Source organism: Rhizophagus irregularis, chromosome 6 (assembly GCF_026210795.1).
Source record: "Rhizophagus irregularis chromosome 6, complete sequence".
Lineage (NCBI taxonomy): Eukaryota > Fungi > Glomeromycota > Glomeromycetes > Glomerales > Glomeraceae > Rhizophagus > Rhizophagus irregularis.
This window is the reverse complement of record NC_089434.1, coordinates 5,212,101-5,231,352: the sequence shown is the minus strand read 5'-3', so window position 1 is coordinate 5,231,352 and position 19,252 is coordinate 5,212,101. Positions and strand designations below refer to the sequence as shown.

General features: G+C 31.3%; 5 protein-coding genes across 5 annotated transcripts; 4 read left to right on the top strand and 1 right to left on the bottom strand.

Moving 5' to 3' along the window:
- Positions 1-328: 328 nt before the first annotated feature.
- On the top strand, positions 329-618 carry OCT59_026775 (uncharacterized protein; the record flags this gene model as incomplete). The annotated part of the gene is made up of 2 exons (XM_066143434.1): positions 329-523; positions 613-618. 2 exons carry the CDS (start codon positions 329-331, stop codon positions 616-618), a joined length of 201 nt encoding a protein of 66 aa, XP_065992955.1.
- A 10,948-nt stretch (positions 619-11,566) lies between these two features.
- OCT59_026774 (uncharacterized protein) lies at positions 11,567-12,246 on the top strand (the record flags this gene model as incomplete). The annotated part of the gene is made up of 2 exons (XM_066143433.1): positions 11,567-11,855; positions 11,909-12,246. 2 exons carry the CDS (start codon positions 11,567-11,569, stop codon positions 12,244-12,246), a joined length of 627 nt encoding a protein of 208 aa, XP_065992954.1.
- A 2,117-nt stretch (positions 12,247-14,363) lies between these two features.
- On the bottom strand, positions 14,364-14,811 carry OCT59_026773 (uncharacterized protein; the record flags this gene model as incomplete). The annotated part of the gene is made up of 2 exons (XM_066143431.1): positions 14,364-14,587; positions 14,649-14,811. The coding sequence occupies 2 exons, from the start codon at positions 14,809-14,811 to the stop codon at positions 14,364-14,366; spliced, it is 387 nt and encodes a 128-aa protein (XP_065992953.1).
- Positions 14,812-14,924: 113 nt separating this feature from the next.
- On the top strand, positions 14,925-15,176 carry OCT59_026772 (uncharacterized protein; the record flags this gene model as incomplete). The annotated part of the gene is made up of 1 exon (XM_066143430.1): positions 14,925-15,176. One exon carries the CDS (start codon positions 14,925-14,927, stop codon positions 15,174-15,176), a length of 252 nt encoding a protein of 83 aa, XP_065992952.1.
- Positions 15,177-17,552: 2,376 nt separating this feature from the next.
- Positions 17,553-18,245, top strand: OCT59_026771 (uncharacterized protein; the record flags this gene model as incomplete). The annotated part of the gene is made up of 1 exon (XM_025311341.2): positions 17,553-18,245. The coding sequence occupies one exon, from the start codon at positions 17,553-17,555 to the stop codon at positions 18,243-18,245; it is 693 nt and encodes a 230-aa protein (XP_025172800.2).
- Positions 18,246-19,252: the final 1,007 nt, after the last annotated feature.

Sequence of the window (19,252 nt, the reverse complement as noted above, 5' to 3'; positions counted from 1 at the left end):
GTTAATATATACACGGACAGTGAAGCCGCGATCCATGCCCATCAATGCGATTTGTTTAAAAAATCTCGTCAGATAATAGATAGTAACAATTTTTGATTTTGCAGAAAATATGTAGGGTGGTACAGAATGTAAGTTAAGGTTGGTACTTCATAAGGTTAAGAGACATAGCGGGGATTATTGGAATAAGGTAGATGTCTTAGCGAAAGAAGCCTTGATGCCCCTTCGTGGAAGATGTATACCGCTTTAACCAAGGAACAGAAGATTTATCATTATACCAATAATTGGGAACATACCAATTGAGAAGAAAATTAGGAAGTTTGTTAAGATTATGATGAGTTCTTTAAATGATGCGCAATGGAGTCAACTAAGTTGTAATCAAGATAGCTTAATTGACCGAGCCCATGATTTCGATTGGACAATCACATGGAATGCACTCAAACAAGTCCAACACTTTAAATGTACTAGTTCAAGACGCAACGCCCTCTGGGCTTTTATGGTCAAGATCCTAAACAATACGCTACCGGTAGGTCAAATACTCAAAAAATGGAGATCAAGAGCGTTATTTCACTCAACTCAGGGCACTTATCAGAGAATTGTTACATAATAACTTAGAGCTAAACACAAACATAATCAACACCGTCCTGGACATCTTGATGGGCACTTCAAAAGTCTCGGACGAGTTCGACTCACTGTATTATAACGCGTTATAGGGAAAAATGGATTTGACATTATCCTCCCGTTGCGAGATGATGGTACAATGGGAAGTGTCTCAGGGAATTGATCGCACAAAAAAACGGACCTTGCAAGAAACCCACTACTGTCGATCATAGGAATACCCGTATCTTAGATGACATCGAAGTATACGATGATCCACATAGGGACCCAACACCACAAAATTTTCAAATAATTATAAGAAAGATACAGAATAAAGATTTAATATAATTCACAACTTTATAAAATAAAATTAATAGAATTTTTATTTGATTATATTATGTTCTTATTTATGTTTACATGTATTTAGACTGAAGTAAGATGATATGGAAAAAAGTGTGGAAGATGAGATTAGGGATTGGAATCGAAAATCGAATCTTTTCAAGATTTTTCTTATAGACGACAAACCTGACATTGAATCAGTTTCTAATTTCAGCAAAAATAATCAGCACTTAACTTATATGTAAAAAATTGCTGAGAATCGATTCTCGAGAATCGATTTACTATGTTTTGTCGATTTTTGATTAATCGATTCCAATCCCTAGATGAGATTTTACAATTCAATCACTCACTCAAGCGGAACGATTCAGTTTCGCCCTCACGAAAATGAAAGAACAAGCGCTTCTTATTGCGAAGAAATATTTCCTCTTCCCTTGAGCGTATCATCTCTCCAAAAAGGTGGAGGGCATTACGTTGGTATTTTAGGTTTATAATAAAATAATAAATGGTAGAATTAAGACGAAGGTGATGGTTAATAATTGCTTTTGGCAGTTTAGGTTAGTCATATAGTTTATACTTTATATAGTTTTTATATATAAATTATAATTTGTTCAGTGATTAGATAATTCATGGGGTATATTTGCAGGCGGGTAGGATGTTATTTATTTGGTATATTGTAATTTTTCCTTTAAATAAGATACATCGTTCCCTTTGAGTATAATAATAATAAAAAAAAATGGAGATAGAATTTATCAATCGCAATGATGTGATTAAATTAGAGTTACTATTATTAAAAGTAAATTATTGAAGAATTACAATAAAGTATAACATGGGTATAATAAAAAAAAATGGAGATAGAATTTATCAAAATCGCAATGATGTGATTCAATTAGAGTTACTATTATTAAAAGTAAATTATTGAAGAATTACAATACAATAAAGTATAACATAAAAAAGAATCTGTACCCGACGTAAAAGCAATTATTTCGGCAAGATTTTCTTTACGTTCATGAATGTCTTTAATCCACTTGATCTCTTTCCTAATTTGAAGTTTCCCACGGTTTCTTGTTAAAATAATGGGTAGACCACGGGATATCAATATTATTATTATGTATTTACTTCTCTTGTTTAAATTACGTAAAGTAATTGAATTTCACATAAGATCATTTTCTCTTGTTTAAATTGTGTAAAATGATTATTATCAATAATAATTTTAAAAACGTCTCAGCGCGCCATCACCAGCAACAGTGCCATCACCAATATCGGTAGTAAGTGTCCAATATCGGCCAATATAATATTACCAACATAACTGTCTAAAGTAATACCAGTCCGTGATCTCTAAATAAATTTGGATTTTCGTAAATTTACGAGTTTTGGAGTCATGAGAGTTCCCCCTCTTCTTCTTCAACTTTTTAATGTAATATATCCATTATATCTTTAAAAAAAGGTGCCAAACACCACTCATCAACATCTTCCATTTCGATTAATGGATTTTATATGAATCTAGTGTACCAGAGTGATACCGGATACTGGTATTTTTAATAAATAATATAATAATTGATAACCGGCCATAAAGGAGCTTGTTTAGATAAGAGGAAGTGGAATTCTTCAACAAATATTATTTCCATCGGAACTATATGTTTAAAAGCCCAAATACCATTTGGCGCAGTTATTAGGGGAAATGTCCTTTGGCCAAAATGTTGGGGAATGGCCTTTGGCCAGTTTTAAACCAGTTATGGTGGCGCTAAGTGCTTATGTATGATCCTAATTTCTACTGTACCTTCTTCTCCATCCTTCATTAATTTATAAAAATAGGCTAGGCTGGCTTGGCCACAATGAGGCGAGGTTCTTATGTTCTTATTTCACTAATAATAAATTCATACTCCAATATCGGCCATACTAATACGATTATCTAATGTGAACAATATCAGCCGCAGCATTGGCATCACCTAATGGGGTGGTCCGACCAGTCCATGGTCTCTGAATAGATTTGGCTTTTCGTAAATTTACGTGTTTTGAAGCCATAAGAGTTCCCCCTCTTCTTCTTCACTTTTCATAAAAAAAGATGACGTAGTGCTGATTGTAGGTAATCCCTTGTCCCTAAGCATTTCCTTGACTAAATCTCTCATAAGATTCTTGTCAAATAATGTAGCAGTAGACGAGGTTGTATATCTTTAAAAAAAGGTGCCAAACACCACTCATCAACATCTTCCATTTCGATTAACGGATTTTATATGAATCTAGTGTACCAAAATGATACCGGATACTGGTATTTTGAATTTTTTTTTTAATAAATAAATAATATAATAACCGGGCTTGTTTAGACAAGAGGAAGTGAAATTCTTCAACAAATGTATCCGGTGAAATGATAAATTATTTCCATCGGAATTATATGTTTTAAAAGCCCAAATACCATTTGGCGCAGTTATCAGGGAAATGTCATTTGTGGGGAATGGCCATTGTCCGGTTTTAAACCATCCTAATTTCTACTGTTCCCTCTTCTCCATCCTTTATTAATTTAATAAATAAAATGGGAATAATAATGGGCGTAAGACCATAATGGGCTAAGTCGCCGACTGCGGCTAGGTTGGCTTGGTCACAATAATTAGTTTATTTGTTATTATGGTCTTATAGTTTGTTTTCTGTCGTAGGTGTCCAATATCGGCCGCAGCAGTGTTCATCACCAATATCGGTCGTAAGTTTCCAATATCGGCCATACGGATATGATAATCCAAATGAACAATATCAGCCGCAGCATTGGCATCATCTAATGGGGTGGTCCGACCAGTCCATGGTCTCTGAATAGATTTGGCTTTTCGTAAATTTACGAACTTTGGAGCCATAGAGTTCTCCCTCTTCTTCTACTTTTTAATGTAATATCCATTATATCTTTAAAAAAAGGTGCCAAACACCACTCATCAACATCTTCCATTTCGATTAATGGATTTTATATGAATCCAGTGTACCAAAGTGTTACCGGATACTGGTATTTTTTTTAATAAATGATATAATAAGTAATAACCGGCCATAAGGGAGATTGTTTAGATAAGAGGAAGTGGAATTCTTCAACAAATGTATCCATCGGAACTATACGTTTTAAAAGCCCAAATACCATTTTGCGCAGTTATTAGGGAAATGTCATTTGTGGGGAATGGCCATTGTCCAGTTTTAGACCATCCTAATTTCTACTGTTCCCTCTTCTCCATCCTTTATAATTTAATAAATAAAATGGGAATAATAATGGGCGTAAGACAATAATGGGCTAAGTCGCCGACTGCGGCTAGGTTGGCTTGGCCACAATGAGGCGAGGTTTTTGTGAGGTTAAGTTAGAAAACTTTGATAAGTTTGTTTGTTATTATGGTCTTATTAAGTTGTTTGTTTTTATGGTTTATATGGTTTACTATGATTGTTATGATTGTAAGATATTTGTAAGGTTTGTTAATGATTGTGAAAGTTTAGTTTGTAAAGTTTTGTTTGTTATACTAAAGACTGAAAATTAATTTATTTTTTTTTCCGTTTTGTTTTGTAAGAGTTTAAGGAAAAAAAGAAAAAAAATGAAGGATAGTAAAAAATAGTGGAAAATTTAATACTAATTTAATACTAATTTAACACTAATTTTAATACTTAATAAAAATACTACACCGAAAAAAAAACATTGCGTAGTATAACATGGTAGTGACGCACTGACCAACTAATCCAAAAAAAAAAAAATAAAAAAATAAGTATTTTTTTTTTATTTCTTTTTTCTCACGTGTAAACAAACAAACAAATCAATTTGAAAAAATAAACAACAATTGATTGTTTTTTCAGCGGTTAGCCTATCATTTATATCATATAAATCGATTACGTAATTATGATCTACAGCATATAATAAAGGAAAGGTTAAGCCCAAAATACGTTAAAAGCCTTTAATCGATAAACAATAACATTTGAGGCAAAAAATTTCGAGAAAATGGCTGAATTTTTTTTTTTTTCAAGTACATTTTTTGTTTTTTATTTACTTAATTATAATTGTATTAATAATATTGTATTAATAAATATTTGTTTTTTATTTATAAGTTTAAAAATCAAAAATCAAAAATCAAAAAACAAAATCAAAAAATCAAAAATCAAAAATCAAAAAAATCAAAAAATCAAAATCAAAAATCAAAATCAAAAAATCAAAAAATCAAAAATCGAAAAAAGGCACAGTAGTAAGGCTTTTTTTTCAATTATAATAATAATATTTACGGATTCAATAATATTTACGGATAACTTAGACTTGAAAGGCTGAAAAGCACCAATCATCAATTCATGTAATTCAAAAAACTTATTTTTCTTTATTTATTAAATAATAAGAAATTTATTTATTATCATTGAAAGTAATTTATATAAACTTGAATTTTCTTGCTTATGGATTATTTTGTGATCAATTATTAATTAGCGATCATCAACAGGAAAAGAAATTTACGAATATAACCAAAAATAGATGATGTGCGGATAGTCGGAGATATACCTCTAAAAAAAAATTAAAAGCCATACAGAATTTGAAACTCAAACCTGTATGAAAAACATTTCATTATTACGTAAAATTTGGTTGTATGAATGAAATGTGACAAATCCCGCACATCCTAATAATAGAGATAAAGCGTACAATTTTAACATTTCAATATAAATCATAAAAATTAAAAAGTGCTAATAAAATTTGCTCGCATCAACGTAATCAATTTTATTAAAGAAAAATTTATAAAATAAATGAATACATGAAATGAAATAAATATATATTATAATTGAAGATTTATAAAATAAATGAATACACGAAATGAAATAAATACGAAATGAATAAATAAATGAATACACGAAATGAAAATGAATAACACGAAATGAATAAATAAATGAATACACGAAATGAATAAATAAATGAATACATGAAATAAAATAAATAAATGAATACACGAAATGAAATAAATATATTAGAATTCAATAAATCTACCAAGATGACTAATGAATTTAAATTCATCGACTACTATCAGGCTATCTGATTGTTTACGTCTAACACTGTGTCCAATGAACCAGTAGGAAATTCATGATTTTTTTTTAAAAACCATGAATACATGAAATGAAAAATCAATAATCTAATATAAAGAAATTTCTTGCTCTCATGAAAAATAAATAATAATAAAAATATATATATACTGTATATAATATATATATATATTAATTTAAATTTGCGAATATAAATAATTATTTTGCCACTATATAATGAATGGCAGAACCCTAATAAATAATGTTTATATTAAATACTATTGCCTTCAAGATCAATAACCCCCCGGCAATCTCCCGTTGTGACCCTATAAGTCTCGAGTCTCGAGTCGCGAGTTACAAGTATAACATAACTCGCGAGTTACTAGTATAACGTAACTCGCGAGTTAGGCCCATTGGGTTATAATAAACCTGCTGTTCTTTGTCACAAGTTTGACATTTTTGTTCTTTAACAAACCAATTTTTGGTTTTCATCGACTTCAAAGTTTAAATAATTTGTAATTTTAAGTTTTTAAAATAATAAAGTTTTAAAAGCATTTTTCCTTTGCATTTTAAAACCATGATCTTATTTGAGGCATGGAGTAATTTGAGACTCGCAGTTATAAAGTAGTCTCAAATTTTAGTCACATTTTAAAAAAGTGGCAATATTTAAAAAAGAGTAATACTAAAAAGTGGCCATATTTAAAAAATGTAGACCGGCGAATTTATGTCGCGAAAATTAAAAAATTCAAAAGGTATTTATTAAAAACGTGAATATGGCTGTATCAGGCTGTAAAGAAGGTTGGCTTTATCCGTACTCGGATACTGGAACCTTTAATATTTCTACATTTAGTAATTGATAATGATCGATGACATTTTTTGCCGAGTCAATCATATTTGACGAGTTATTAATCTAGTTAATCCTAGTTTTGATCTTGTTAATAAAATCAGTTTTTATCAATCATCTGCTGCTGATCAATGATCATCCAAATAATGAGTTAAGCCAATTAAGCCGCAAAGTATGGAAAGTATGGCTAATCAATCGACGCACCTGACACACCTCGTTTGCCATAGACCGGTCTAGGCCTTTCCTAACTGGCTAAATTAGCATTCCAAAATTCCGTGAATAAAAACTGTATTATCAGTATTATCAAAAGAGGTGGTAATAATTGGAGGGAAGAATTTTTAGAGGTTGTACTATACCATTTGTTGCTTTAACATAACCTATTAAGATAATTAATTTGTACGTATTCTCTTACTTGATTTTTTAGCAATTTTTATTTTTTTTTTACGAAAAAATTCAGCTCCCCTAAATTTCACAAATATAGAAAATATAGAGGGATTGCAAAAAAAAAGTCATTGAAACCAAAAAAGAGTTATTAAATAACCAATCATTCAAATCACAGTATCAATTATTACAATTATTTCAACGATTTACAATTATTTCAACGATTTACAATTATTTACAATTTATTTACAACTTAATAAACCTGTAATTTAGCCGGAGTATTGTATAACCCGAAACTATAATCATTAAGGAAAACTTAAACTTTAAATGTTCACACTTCACATATCAGATATAATAAAAATAATTGTTTTCCATACAAAATTTTTGTCGGTATATGTTTTGTAACGAAGTACTAAAAAAAAATTTTAACAATCAGAGAAAAATAAAAACAAAATAATTCCAAAAATCTAAAAATTCTTTGTAATTTTTTTTTTTTTAATTTTAAATTTTATAAAATCTTTTATTAACTATTTTATTAAATCTATTTCTATTTTATTAAAACTATTTTTAAATTTATTTATAATAAAACTATATTTTTTGATTATTTGATTTCTTTGTAATAAAGAAAATAATAAAACTGCATTTAATAAATTATTTTAATTTTTGTTTTTTTCTTTACAAAACAAATAATAAAAAATATGTTCGCTCTGTCGATAAATCAATAATAACGATTGACTTGTAGATCAATTCCTTTTGATGATGACAGAAAAAAAATTACGGAGATTAATTAGTTGATTTGAATCAAATTCGTATAGCCATTGTTGATCTGATAATTATATTAGGGTTTGATCCGTTACGGAATTACTTTAATAAAGATCATACGATGGTCGACTGAATGATGACAAAAAAAGAAAAAAATAATAAATAAAACAGTGATTTGCAGTTCTCCAATAGAAATGATGTATTTGTTAATACTTACCCTGTTGTTGGCTAATTTTTTTCGATGATTTTTTTTTTTTGAATTTTCAACATATGTTTCAAAACATATTCATATTTAATTGTCGTGTTTATTTGGATTAAAGATTAAGAACAACCAAATATGATATATTGATACAGAATCCTATCATTGATCGACATTGTACAGGGTTCCAGAATGAATGTAAGAGGGTGAGAAAAAGTTCCCCTGCAACTTTGAAGCTTAAATCGGAAAATTTTATTATGAATTAAATATTGATCTGCAAAGGATTGGTAAGTTCTTTGTAAAAGAAAAAATAACCATTAATGAAAGATTTTTTTAAAAGTAAAAATAATAAAAAATAATAATTTTTTTTTAATCATTGTATTCCGTAACACATTATCTATAATCGGTTTATTAATATAAAAGTTCATATATGAGTATATATATATATTCTCAACCTTATTTCTGATTTGAATGGGTACTTTCCTTTTTTATTTTTATCCCCTATATATCTAGTTTTTCTACTTGTTTTACTTTTTTGTAATTCTTCGCGGAACTTTGATATTTGTTTTATGCATATTTATTAAATAATTATCTCTTTGTTAATTTTCTTTTTAATAAAAAGCCATCTTTTAATATATACTTAATCTGTAATATTCATAATAATGATTGAACAAAAAAGAACTCATTATGTTGATTTTACGCCACTGACGCGCGATTTCTCTATTTGTTTAAAGTAAACCATTTATTTATTTTCGTGTTTATTACTTTTTTGAAAAAAGAAAAAGATATTACTCATACGTAAACTCAAATGCATCATCATTAATTTATGTACGCCAAGTTACGCGTCTTTTTATTACCAATTCCTTAATTTTTGTTATATGTATCCCCTTACTCGTTTCATACAACTTTTAGTTACTGCGTAAATTTCAGTTATTATAAAAGCAGACCATTTAAGTCTCGAAAAAATCTTCATAAGATTTCATTTCATGAAACGATAAGCCAGTCCGTCATTAAGATTATGACTAGTATATACAAAAAAATCATGACTTTATGAGATTCCCCCCCTTTTGCCCTTTTTCTTAAAAAAACCCCCAAAAAATCACAAAAAAATAAAAAAAATAAATAAAAAAAATAAAAAAAATCGGTAGGTTAAACGAATGAATTAAATTATAATTCGTGAAAAATATCACATATTAATCTTTTTCTTTTCCTTTTCTTTTTTTTTGTGCAAATAGAAATTCATAAAACCGATTATGTTTTTTTTTTTTTTAATAATGCACGCACGGTTCACGGCTCGAAATAAAAAAAAAGAGAGAATATTACAAGTTTAAAAAATTTTAATTATTTTTTCTTTCTATAATATATTATTATATTTACCCCCCTTCTTTTTCGTTTTCGTATTATTTTTTTTTTATACCCAGTGTGGGAGAGGCTTTATTTTTTATTTTTTTTATTCTCGCTTATCGCTTACCGATTTATATCTCAATATGAGATTCTCATCCATTTTTCTTTTTTTTTTAATCTTTCTTATATTTTATGCGCTTAATTTTCATTTCTCTATTTTGTTGTTTCTGCTTTGCTCTTTGATTTTTTTTTTGTCTATTTTCCCTATTTTTTTTACCTTCGCTTTATTAATTTTTATTTTTAAAATAAATATATTTTTTATTGGACTTATTACGTACAAATAAAATTCAGGATATTTTCCTGAGATCCTTTTTTCATAAATGTTTACAATGTTGCATAATTTTTTCGTTTCAAAACGATATTCCACCTAAAAAAAATAATGTAAATTTTCTCTACCTAATCGTGTTGAACTAACTATCAAAAAACAGCAACAAATCCTCAACATATAATCTCTACATAATTGTCTTGATGAAATTGAACACGAATCGCCTGCTTAACTAAAATTCTTCATTCTTATAAAATATAATTTACAAATATTGCGCATATATGTGTGTACCAATTGAGATTCGATAAAAATGTAATAAATAGATAATAATAAAAGTATAGTTTATAATAATATTTCAATATCGGGTACTAAAATCTTGAAATATACAAAATCAATCGACAATGCTTCACTTTTTTTTTTTTTGTTCGTAACACGCGGCACTTTCAGGTGTATATATATATATATATATTACTTAATAAATAATAGTTTACTTCAATGCATGTACAAGCAACATGTTTAAGACTTGCCGTAAAAACTAAAAAGCACTGTTACGTGACATCCGACAATTATTTACTGAATCTTAATTGCATGTAATAAATCTTTTTTCACGTGTATGCTGAAGCTGTGTTCAATCCGAGATATGAATTTTTTCACGTGCCAGTAATGTGTACAAATCACACAAGTATGTTGATCTTATTTTATCTTTTATATTAATTAGCATATTAATTAAGTAATTATAATATTTTTAGCATTTATAATAATTATTAAATAAAAATATTTTTTTTTTTTGGTTAGTATAATTGCATAATATTGTTACATGGTAAATTAGGATTGTAAACTACCCAATAATTGAAAAATTAATTATATTAAAAAAAAAAATATTTGTCAAAGAATGTATAAGACTAATTTTAACCTAGAGTGATTTAATCTGGGTGATTTAACCTACTAGTAAATTTTATATAATTATATAATTTTGCCCAAATTTTTTTTTAAAAAAAAGATGTAAATTATGATTACAAATATTTACAATAAAAAATGAGAGACATTGTCAAAAATATAAGAAAATTTGATTATTATACTCTATAATATCCAAATACTATTCAAATAAATAAAATCTATATAAAGTGAAATGAATAATAACACAAATAATTTTTTTTTTTAAAAAAAAAATATTAAATGTAAAATATAAATTTTAGGGAAATGATTTAATTCAGGTTATTATTTAATTCAGAAGGCAAATTAATAAAACTCTTATTATATAATACAATTATATATCTCCATATAATTACCTTATTATTTCTGTCAAAATTAGTAAATATATATAAAAGTTTAAATAATAGTTTTAACTGAAAATAAATTCTGACTATAATTATAAATTTTTAATTAAGATTATAAAATTTTAACTACTTTGCAAAAACTTGATGATTTGCAATCTAGCCATTACAAGATCGATTTAAATTCACATTGATTACATGACAGCTAGGGTTGTAAAATTATGGTATCTTAAAAAATTTTGATGTAAGTTACATTTTAAGTTTTGTAAGTTACATGTAACTTACATCAGAAGGTTTTGGAAAAAATATCAGAATAATTCAGAATCAACATATTTAAGCTTGTAAGTAAAATTATAACAATTATAACATTAGATTGATTCTGAATTTCCAATTTTTAAATTGATTTAATGATTTACTAAAACGTGATTTGAATAATAAAAAGTGATCATTAATTGAGCAACGCCACACAAAATCTTTTTTCTTTAAGTTTAACCCATTTTATTATGCCAAAAACAAGAGGAAATTTTTGGTTTGAGTATGAAGTTACTGTTGATTCTAATGGAAAAGAAAAATATACATGTAAAACTTGTTCTGGTATATGGTCTAAAAATGCTTCTCATCTTAAAGAACATATCGAAAAATGCAAAGATATAAATGTAGAAACTGAAACTTCACAACCTCAAGGTACTAAACGTAAAAGACAGCAAACATTTGACGAATACAAATTTGCTTTTACTTCCAAAGATCAGATTATTTTAGAAAGTCTTCTTATACAGGCTTTTTGTTCAGCAGGTATTTCATTTAATGTAATTGAAAATAAAGATTTTATTTTATTTTTAAAAAAGCCTGCCCTTCTTTTAAGATTCCTTCACGTTTTACTCTTTCAAACACTCTTTTAGATCAAGAATTTGAACATTTAAAATTAGTTGTTAATTTAGCATTATCTAAAAGTCCTACATATTGTTTAATTAGTGATAGATGGTCAAATATTCAAAGAACTTCTATTGTAAACTATATAATCTCAACGTTAAAACTATTATTTTTTAAAGCAACTGCTTTTAAGAAAGAACGTCATACTGCAGAGAATATTGCACTAAGACTTGAAACTACTATGAAAGATGCTGGTATTAATAAATTTGGTGCAATAATTACAGATAATGCGCCAAACATGAAGGCTGCTTGAAAGATCTTAAAATAAAAATATCCCAAAAAAATCTTCCTTGGCTATTGGACGTATGGTATTCATTTATGGATGAAAAATATTATAAGTATTGAATGGATAAAGGAAATAATAGAAAAAGCCAAAAAATTATCAATTTACTTTCGTAATCACCAAGTAGATAGATCAAGTAGGCATCACTATAATTATAGTGATGCCTACTTGATCTATCTACTTACACCATAGTGATACCTACTTATAGATATTAATACCTACTTACTTATTTTTACGTGTCTATGCCCCTTCTGATGCTTTATTGCTACCCATCTGTTTTCACTGGTCTGTGACTGTTTGGTCGCTAAACAGGGCGGAGGTTTGTTTTTCCATTTTGAAGCCTTTTAACAATTGTATAAGAGTAAAGTTGGTTTTTCCACTCTTTGACCCTTTTGGTTGCCATATTTGAGGTTGAGGGTGTGACCCATTTGCTGGCCTTTTAAGTTGCTGAAATGGTGTAAAAAAATCGTTGGGTGGCGCAGTTAATTTGCGGATAAGATTTTGGCCAGCACTATGACATAATTTCTGGCCGATCTTTAGGGCAGAATATCTTGGCTTCCTGTGATTAGCTTCATGCGGTTTTGTGGTCGTTTGAAAGAGGACGTTAAGAGCTTTCCAATGATGCTAAGATCGCATGAATTGGATGCCTGGATGCCGAGTTATTGCGTCCCAAAGTTTTGGAAAAAAATATGGATTATAGTGCTAAGCAAAATTAAGCGAATCTATACTGCGCCTTACTGTGCCAGTCACGTGATACTGTTCTGATGCTGGAACACCCTCACATAGTTGCTTTGCCATTTCTTGATTGCCGGATGAGGCACCCGGTCATTTAATATCCATCTCTTGGAGTCAAGTGGGTTGATACTCCTTTTTGTCTGGCGGATTATATATGAAACGAATCTTTCACATCGTAAGAAGTTTGCAGTCCGAGGCTTATCCTCCACACCTTCTAGAATACAGCGCTCATAAATGTCAATAGATAGCTCTTTTTTGACGAGAGATTTTTTGAGACCCTTAGCCTTCTGCCAATATTTTGCGCTCTTGCCTACCCTAGCTGTCATATCATATCCGGCTACATATCTAGGAAGGATAAGTCTTCTTCCAATATTTTATATAATGATTACGAAGAAGACTTATCCTTTTTCGCGTCCCTAGTTTTCGCCTGAGCCTTCCTAGAACTCTTTCTTGTATGGTTGCTATTTTGGGGTATCCCTATGTATGATTACTTTAGATTATTATTGCATCGATCACTTTGGGGTACTACCACATTGTTTACTTTCTTTTGGCTTGGCACTGGGCGAAAAAAATATGCTCTGATTTTGGAGCACTATTATCATGGCCAGCCAAATAAGTATATTATTGCCCGTTCATAATTCCCATATCCTTTTCATATAGATTCTCAAGGATCACTAGCGTCTGGCCCTCTTTTCTTTCTATTGAAAATAGTATCTAAAAGCAAAACTTTTATTTTTCTTTCCCTAATATAATTCTGCCTTTGGATACTATTTTTCGCGTATCTTCTCGATACTTTCTACCTCTCCGACCCCCTTTCCTGCCTATCGTTGGTGTCTACCCAAAGCTAAAACTTTTTCTTTCCTATATATATTTATACTTTGGGTGGCCACCTTTTCGTTACTCTTGTTTCTGCTCCTATTTTCCTTGAACTCTTTCTAGTATAGTTGTGAAAACTATCGGAGGGTTAGGGGAAGGGAAAAGAATATTATAACTTATGCATCGTCTTATAACCAAACTATTGTGCTGGTATATTGGCGGGATGTTGTAAGCACGAGTCCGATGTTGGTTTAATGCTGGGTCGAGGCAGTGTGTATGCAAATTTTTTGGGTGTCTGAAATGTCACTGTAAAATTTTCTGAGGACACTTTCTAGGAACAACTATGATATCGATTTTGGGGGTTTTAAGTTTACTGATTATGTTCTTATGATTGTCCCTAGTGTCCTTAGTAAAAGTAAAGTTATAGGAAAAAATTCGAAACTTATCCTATACTATATATGTATGCTATATGGGTAGTATATAGATACTATATGGATGATATGTGTAATATACATATGCTAAAAAATAAAAAAAGTTTAGAAGTTTCGATTTTTCATAGGGACGTTAGGGACACTAGGGACACCCACCTGAAGACTTCCCAGAATTCTAAAATCGTCAAAAAGCCTACTTTTTAGCGTTCCTTCGAAGCGTTCCCAGAAAATTTTCGCTAGGTACAACTTTCTAGGAAACAACTTAACTTGTTGCAACATTTTATCAAGAGCCTGTTCTAATGCTTCTGCGTTTGCCCATCCCAAAACATCTTATTTATCTTCTTTTCAGATAATTTGCTTTCGAATGGCATTTACTTACATGCCAATTACAATACCCATATTTTGATGCTGTCGGTCTTATACACCCATCTTGTTTGCATAGAGATCGCTGGCGTCTTTTCCAGTGAATACTACACCCTTCTGGTCGCGTACTTCCACCTCCACAAATAATCCCTTCATCGGAGAGATACTGGCAAATATATTCGGCTCCCATTTGATATTATTCCAGTTAATCTTTACTGTCTATAATAATATTTAAACTTTTTTACAAGGGTATTATATACCAAATCCCAGGTATACTAAATAACATATCTGAAAATTTTTACTATGACTGAACATTCTGAGCTTTCAGAGTTCCTCTCCTCCGATGCCCCCGCCTTTTTTCATCCAGAGGCCGAAAAAGATAAAACAGAAGGCCAGGTAATTCGCTATTCCGGTGAAAAATACTTGTCGGATATCCCAACTCGAGATAATATAGTTGCAGAAAATGATGAGGGATTAACCGCAATCCTTGAAGACGCTCTATTCAATTGCCAAGAAATACCATTCATGGCCACTGATAATGAAGGATCCAGCTAAAAAATAAATGGAAAGTATTGCTATGTATTACGGCTCTACGGTTCTCTCATTAATGGCCAAAAAGCAATAGTAACCCTTTTGGGAATTCAGGTTTTCTTTGACGTTCTTGTTCCAGACGGAGAGATTCCAGATGAATGCGAAATGAAAGTAAGGGATATTCTCTCTGGGGAGGTGGCGACTCAAAAAATTGAGCATATTAAAGCTTTCCCTTTTCAGGGTTATCATACGGAAAAAAAGACATATTTACGAATCTATATGAGTGGTACCGGTAAAAGAAAAACAGCCATTAAGGCCGTCCAAGATAATAATTACGAAACTGCTTCAGATGATTTATATTCATTCCACCGTAAAGTGGCTCGAGAAAATGGAATTCAACTTTCTGGGTGGTCTATGCTGGGCAATTACATGTACAAGAAAAGGATTGACCCTCTCTGCCCCCACACATTTTACTTATCTAAAAAATATTTTCAACCCGTTAAAGACCTTACTACGATAACTGATCGCTTCCCTATTTCAGCACTCAGAAGGGATCGTACTGTTGTCCTCACATGGGATATAGAAACACAATCACAAGAGTTGGGTGAATTTGCCGAAGTCCTTAATCTAAAACAAAATGTCTTTATGATTTGCATGACACTGCATTGGAAAGATGATCCAAAACCGCTAAAGCAAATATGTCTTGTCGACATTGAGACAGAACCAGATCCACGCTGGACCACAATCGTATGTGGAAACCAAGAAAATCTGCTAAAGGCATTCGCTCTCTGCTGGAGAGCATTTGTTCCTGACATCCAAGTTGGGTTTAACGATTCAGACTATGATTGGCGTTTCATTATGGAAAGAGCCTATCATCTCAACATTCTCGAATGGATCTGGGAGCGGATGACAGGAAAGTTTAAAACGAAGGAAGAAATTCTAAAGTGGAAATATCGCGAAAAGATAGGAGCAAAATCTGAAAATACTTTTAAGAAGAAAGAAAGGAAAAAGAATAGTGTGAACACAGATAGTGATAATACTCTCCACATTCTTGAGAATGGGGAGGAGGATACAGAAGTCAAAGAATTTCTGGGTGGTCCGACTATGATCAAAATTTCTGCGAAAGATAATTTCTTTTCCAGCTTCCTTAAACTGCCGGGATGTGTACCAATTGACGTTAGAGTTTGTCTCAAAAAGCGTTATCCCCGTTCTGAAGTTGAAAAGGAAGGCTCACTTAAATTCTTCTTACAAAAATGTGGTCTTGACGCTAAAGCCGATATGCCATACGATAAAATGTGGAAAATTTATTCAGAGGCAAAAAAAAGCCCCTCCTCGTCAACTGCGAGAAAGATGTGAGAAGTAGCATATTACTGCTGTATTATAGATGCACTACATTGCCAGGAGCTTTTGGTAAAGCTAAGTCAAATAAATGAATACAGAGAAGTCGCTTCTATAGCTTATATATCTTTATTCGACTCACACTATCGCGCAAATGGAATGAAGGTACGAAACCTTCTAGGCGCTTATGCTTTTAAACGTGATATGCTATTTAGCGCAAGGATACCTGAAAAGGTGGAAAAGGGTAAGTATCCCAGTGCATATGTTTTTCCACCTAAAAAAGGTATCGAGACGAAAAGGCCGGTAACGGGTTTGGATTTTGCATCTTTATATCCAAGCCTTATTATGGCCTATAACCTCTCTCCAGAAAAATTTATATTTAATCCAGAGGAGGCTGTCATTATAAAAAAGAATGGGAATGGTTTACACGAGATTAGCTTTCCATTCAATAAGCGCACTATTCAAGCTTGGTGCATAAGACATGATAATCGATCTGAGAAGAAAGGTTTATACCCGGCCGTATTAGAGGAATTATCTGCGATGAGACAAGAACTTAAAGCGCAACTTGCCTCATTAGGAAAGAAGAAGGATCAACTTGGAAAGATAATAAGTTCGGTGAAAGAAAAGGGTAAAAGAATTCCTGAGAAGTTAGATTTAGAATATAAATCTCTTTGCTTCGAATATGACTGCTTGAATTCAAAGCAGAAAGCTGTCAAGCTATTTATGAATACCTTTTATGGAGAGGCTGGAAACCCATTATCTTCAATCTTTCTCCGTGCATTGGCCGGAGGAACCACTTCCGCTGGTAAATACAATATCAAACTTGTTGCAGAATATGTGGAAAAGAAAAGCTTTGGAATCAAATATGGGGATACTGATTCTTTGTATCTTACCTGTCCAGATAAGTATTTTGAAAAATGCGATGAAGCCTTCTCTAGAAAAGAACTATCCAAAGAAGCGTACTGAACCGAAATGGTCAAAATTACTATGGATGTGATGAAAAAGTTGCGCGATCAGATAAATGCTTATCTTAGGATAAAAAGTGGGACCTCTTATCTAAAGATGGCTTACGAAGAGGTATTATTTCCTGTCTGCTTTACTGGCAAAAAGAAGTACTTTGGAGTCGGACATGAAGATATAGTAAACTTTAAGCTGAAAAACCTTTTCATGAAAGGGATAGAAACTGTAAAGCAAGGTAAATCCCAGCTTCTCAAATTCATCAGAGAGAAAATTATGAGAGAGGCTATGGATATTAATAATACACGCTCAATTCACGATATTGTTGAAGATACTCTTAGAGAAGCCCGGAACAAGGAATGGGATTTCAATGATTTTATTGTAATGGGTACATGGAAGCCTAAGAAAAAAAATCTCTGCAACAATCGCTTTATGGAACGTATGAGGGAGAAAAATGAGAGGATTCCCGATCCTGGCGAACGCTTTAGCTATGTCGTTGTGAAGGGTCCCCGTCTTCGCAATGAGAAAGGCCGGTTAATACCATATAGAGTTGGGGATTATATGGAGTATGCGGGTATAGCAAAAGAGAAAAACATGGAAATAGATATCAATTATTATTTAGACACTACGGTTGGAATGTGCGCACGCTTTATCAATGAGGATGATAGATACCAACCACCACCTTCACATAAAATTATGCAACTTAAATATTCGGATGAAAAGGAAAAGCAGACCAACAAATATTCCCAGGATGAGGCAACAAAATGGCTTAAAAAATATATAAAAGGCTTACAATGAACTTTCTAGGTATTTCGATAATTCGTCCGAAGCGGATATAGACGAGATCATCGAATTATATGAATAAGTACTCTTAGCGGGATGTGGCAATTTCAGCTAAAAAAACTTAGTCGTTTAATAATATTTATATATTTTTTTTTCTTGTACAATATTCCGGCCTCCGATCATATAGCCCGGAGATGATCATTAGTATTTTAATTTGGCAAAACCGTATCCTTGAGATACGATCAGCTGAAAAATCCACATATTTTAAAGATAAGCTTTATTGGTATAATGGCCGAACTACGTGACCAAGTTTCCCAGTACATAGGCTTCGAACTCAACAAAATCCATCTCCCGATCACAGAAGATGATAGATGGTTATTTCGCAAAATAATAGCAGATCAGGAAGGGATGAGAGATATCGTAATGGATGACTATCAATATTTACTACAACACGGTTACAATGGTAAGGGAGGTAACCGGATCCATATTGGATGGTTGTTTGCATGTACACTGGCCCAAGCTAAAAAGATATTAATAAATCTGCCCAAAGATTTATCAAAAAAGGTATTAGCCCACATCCAAAGAAAATTCAGAGAAGTCCCGCTTGCGCCAGTACTTATACGGTAGTCGATTAGGTATTGAGATAATAAATATCCGGCCTATTTATATATTTTTCGTGTGTGAAGTATCGGTCATTTTTTTCATTCATACCCCATGGATTCCACCATTTCCTGACCACGAGCCATATAACCACAATCAGTAGTAAGACAAGCATAGAATATGTTATCATCGGATACATTAGAGAACTCGCAACGACAGGAATAGCCAGTGCTAGAGGTATTTCTTGGGACAATAGTACTGCTTCTGCGCCACCCGATTCCAAAGGAATCCCCCTCACTCGAAATTATTTGGGATGAAGTATTTTTCTTTAACGCTAACTGGTCCTTGAAGGCCCTATTTTCCTCCCTTAATTTTGATCGCGCTGAATACAAAGCATCTATTTCCTGTCTAAATATGCTATT